This window comes from Loa loa (assembly GCF_000183805.2).
Source record: "Loa loa unplaced genomic scaffold supercont3.888, whole genome shotgun sequence".
Classification (NCBI taxonomy): Eukaryota; Metazoa; Nematoda; class Chromadorea; order Rhabditida; family Onchocercidae; genus Loa; species Loa loa.
In genome coordinates this window covers 1-4,922 of record NW_018109068.1, presented here as the reverse complement: position 1 = coordinate 4,922, position 4,922 = coordinate 1, and the positions used below count along the sequence as shown (strand labels likewise).

The 4,922-nt window shown below is 31.6% G+C and overlaps 1 protein-coding gene across 1 annotated transcript; it reads left to right on the top strand.

The window, feature by feature from the left end:
- Nucleotides 1–131: 131 nt before the first annotated feature.
- On the top strand, nt 132–440 carry LOAG_12626 (hypothetical protein; the record flags this gene model as incomplete). The annotated part of the gene is made up of 2 exons (XM_003148138.1): nt 132–225; nt 412–440. 2 exons carry the CDS (start codon nt 132–134, stop codon nt 438–440), a joined length of 123 nt encoding a protein of 40 aa, XP_003148186.1.
- Between the last annotated feature and the right edge of the window lie 4,482 nt (nt 441–4,922).

Here is a 4,922-nt window from a genome sequence, read left to right as displayed (position 1 = left end):
GCAATGGCAATTAATGAGAACCAGAGCTGGAGATAGTAGTGCTGAGATCATACTTCACAGAATCATTTCTGTAGTGTGTATTTCTTCGCTATCAGCGAAAATGCGACGGAGCGCAGCCGCGATGATGTGGCATGGCGTCATCTCCTGAGCGGGAAGAAGTGTTTCGTTTTGACATTTATGTCATGAACGTTACACTTGATGACTGCATGGAGAACCTTGCACAAGGTTTTTTGGAAGGAGTTGACGCGTGCTGAGTGGTCAAACTAATAAAAGCCATATACTGTTTGGTTAATTACACCATCCGCATCCTACGTGGGCGTTAATCGTATTCAAGTTTTGATTTGCAATGAATTCGACGTATTTCTGAATAATCATTGTGTAATCCTGTTAATTCCAAAATATTTCATTCAGAAGAAAGCGAAAGATTTATAAAATTATGATTTTTTATGATTTATAAAATTTTCATATATGATTTATGATTTATATTATGATTTATAAAATTTTCATAATGCCGTCAATTGATTTCTTGCTTAATTTAGAAATGCAATTCATTATCATAGAAAATATGGGAAAAATTATGAATGCAACAACAACTTCAAAAAAAGTTGCAATATTTTTATTTCACTCCAAAAAATGATTGTTGGATAATTTACGATATATGATATTGTGAGCATGAGAACTTCGAATAATAATAGTGAATGTGTGATTCTCGAAGCATACCTCTTATCCATAGCTGCTTATTTGTTGTAATTGCCACTTTTGAAGACAACTTTCCGAAAGTTATGGGTGAGGACGATTAATCATTCATAATTTTTAATTACTCAATACCTTTGCCTATTCAAGTGTCCATTGCATATGTTAAGGTCATGTCCGACTGGAGTGTATGACTAACGACAGTTATATGCACAATCATTTTTTAATGACAATGAATAGAGACAGTACTTGGACAGTTGTTAAATGTGCAAAGCAATACTATTATCATGATATAATTAATTAAAAGTACTTCGGTTTGCAATTATACCTGGCATGAATTAAAAACCTTGGCTTATTTACAATTTATCTGTAAAAATCATTCAAAAAATCGCATATGTTGAGGAGACAAGAAAATCCATTTACACGGATGATTGATTTGATTGTTGAATAAATCTTTCCGGTCAAACCTATTGATGGTAGCCAAAAGTCTGATAATATCTGTTATTTATTTTTTGGAACGTCTTTTTTCCTAAAGTGACAAAAAATAATACCGTCTTTTTACATTTTCACTTTGTATAAGGAAAATATGATTTAATTCAAACGTTATCATTTACTGAACAAAAAATAGGATCATATGTTTGTTGAAAAACATACAACATCATTTGATAAATCTGAAACTCATTGATGATAGCGAGTTAACCTCAGAGCATTAAAAGAAAAGAGAGAAAAAGAGATAAGACATGTTTCTAATTATTAGTCCATCTATCTTTTCAGTCTCTCATAAACATTTCAAGATTTGGAGCAAAAATCTGGTTAATGTCTCAACCGTACAAACAACCGGATATGCTGCAGTTACTTACACTTAATGGCATTTTGTTTGTACGATATACGGTTAAAGATAGCGTTTATATTGTTCGTTTAGCTTTTGAAACTTGTCATTACAAAACGACGATATCTTCGGAAACGATATTTTTCAACCAACCACTAAATTCAACTTTTTAGTTCAACCACTAAATTTAAAAATATATTCATTAATACAGCATGTATTATTATTATCAAAAATTAAGCGAATAATAAATATATAATTTGTACTTAAATGAAATGAACTTATAGCAATTGGGATTACTTTAATCAATATCTGATTGATTCAATAAGTGAACTTTTAAACAGATTCAATCGTCTTCCTTCACTTTTCGAAAAGTTCTCGAGAGCAACAACTATTATTTTTTCTAAAGTTAATTAAACTGCTGTGACTGAATGGTGCATGTTAAGAAGCACATATTCATTATTATCAGTTAAGGTTCCACTATCCACAACGCCATATATTATTGATTGTCCATCTATATTTATTTACATATTGTTTGAGTACAATTATAACGAACAAAAGATTTTTGCTATTTGTTCGTCATTGAATTGATTATTTAGGTGGTATTAAGGATTAACTGAAATCGTGCTAACAATTCTCCCTTATTGGCTAAATGATATGCTTGAGAAAAATGAATGATCCAATCGTTTAAAATCGAAATACTTTAAACATGACGTAAGGACGAATGGGAAATTTCCAGTATACCGTCATAAAAAAATTAGCCATATTCAAGAAAGATAACGTAAGATAATTTATTACAATGAAAAAGAAAACAGAAGCAAGACTTTTTGCAATTAGAGAAATAGTCTTCTTTTTTTTTATCCTTTCTCATTGTCACATTGTTAAGTGAAAAAAGTCATTCCATTAGTTTCATTAGGGCGAAACTCGAAACTTCAGATATATGCGCATAATTAGGCAAAGGAATTGCATTTTTTTTTTATCTTTGCGACCAAAGCGATGGATAAAATAGATAGTTAGTGTGTCGCATATGAAAGAAACTTGCCATATCATTTCTTTCTTATCGCGATCTTTACTTTTCATCGATATGTTTATCATTGACATTAGTACCATATTATCAAGGTCACTTGGCAGTCATACTTGAGGTTTGATTGCTCACCTCATCTTCAGTCTGATCATCTGTTGGATGCATAAGAATAGTTTATCCTTTCAATTACCACATTGGTTTGCATGAGAGATTGTGATGTGATGAATCGTAGCATAGAGAAAATAACGGTTTGGCAAAAATTTTGGCGTCAATTTTTTTTAGTAAATTATTGAATGAATGAATGACCGTATAGTTGTCCCAAATCATAATGGTAATTTTACCTGTTTATTTCAGATAAAATGTTCTGAAAGGAAAAAAGATTATTTAAGGATGTTTTCAAAGGATTGACAAGATTATGCAATGATTAATCAAAAATTCGTGAAATTGATCGGAAATCGAAATTTATGCAATGCATCTGCTGTCGATGTTTACATCCGTCGGTAGTAGAACTACCTCCCAAAAAATGACTGGACAAGTTAGTGCCGTCCATCTTGCCAGCTATTACCAATGGAAACGGTCGAAATTACATGCTCAACAATCAGGCCAACCATTCATCGGATAAAAGAAACAAACCAGACAGGTAATAGCTGGTGTCTTCCCATGGTATCGTATATACTTTTCTTCAGTTTTAGCATGCCAATGATGTCAATGATAGACAGATTATTGATCAGTGATGATCAAAAAAATAATGGGATGAAGTATTATTATTGACATGCCCTTTCAACGCGATACATTCTAACTATTGACTACACAATGCTTCATCTTGCACTTGTTTACGCAATTTCAATTGTCGCAAAGTTTGATCACTCATCAGCCAATTGTTTAGTTGGATTGTCTGCTCGGAAATACGCTTAATCGTTTTAAATTCTTGTAAACAATTGTGTGATTTGTGGCAATACTTCGCTCACTTATTTTCGAAATAGTAGTTCCTTCATGAACAGTGCAAATTTTTTGTTTTAACTGCAGCTATGCGATAATAAAAGTTTGATATTAAATGTCTGGTTTACAACTAACTATTGGCGAAAAGCTTAATGATGCCAAATGAAGTTAATTAACTCGCATTTTGATAGCTGTACTCATTCATCAGTAAATATGCAAAGGCATTTTAAACTTGCTAAATTTGGTTCATAACGAATGAGTCTTATGGCTTAAAGCAACATTAATCGAAAACGATAGAGTAAATCCATTTCATTTATAGATGACTTAACTTTAAAAACATTTAAAGTTTTAAAGCATCTTTCGTAACTGGTTGAACAACCATAAAATTATATCAGATGGATATTAAATAAAAAAAAAGTGGTACAATGCAAAGAGCATTTGAAAGAAAAAGACATTGGAAAAAAAAAGAAGAAAAAACGAAAACTTTCGTGCCGTAGATCCATCGATTATAGAAAATTGAAGGCAGCGGTTATTGTGAAGCACTGAATGTTTGAAGTATTGCACACTTCACGGTCGAAAATGAATATAAGATGAACTAAGACATATTGTGTAGAAATATTTTCACGTATTTCGGGAGTTAAAGTAACTAAAACTATAACAGCAAATTCTGACCAATTTTAGATCATTGAAATGAAAGACATATTACAGGGAAAAAAAGAAAGAAAAGTTGAAATGGAAGATATATTTTTCATGTATATTTTCTGGTTATCAGTCCATCTATCAACTATAGCACCAACAATTATGTTAAATAAGTGCTTTGTAAAAAACTGAATTCGTATTTGTTGGTAGAAGCTATATGTGATCCATTCTTTTATTTTTTGGAATTCATCATTGCAAAATGATGATGTGCTTGGCAATGGTATTTATTGGTTCAATCACTGAATGCACAGATACCTTCACTGTTAGAATATGTATCATTTGATGCGAAATTTTGAGGAATAATGGTGTCTATGGTTAATCTGTCTATCATTTACATCATTGTTATACTAAGACTAAATTAAATTAATGGGACGATAATGAAAAGCTAGCCAGATATTATCTTTCTGGTTTGCTTGGATTTACCTTTATGAATGAATGGCTTCGTTGTGGATTATGTAATTTTGAAACTATTGATATTAGCTTAAGCACATTTTGGTACGGTTTCTCAGCCTGGATCTCGTGCTTTTACTGGTGATCGTATTCATCGACAATGATCGATTCGAATCAAAAGAACTTCTATTGCATAAATTCTAATTTTCGACGAATTTGATTAATCATTGCATAATGTTCCATCTAGAAGATGGCTTCGAATTATTTATAAAATTTGAAATGATTTCACTGCTGCGCCAACGATCCTGTGCTTTGTCGCTGACAGCAATGCAAAACATATTTCAAAAAAGG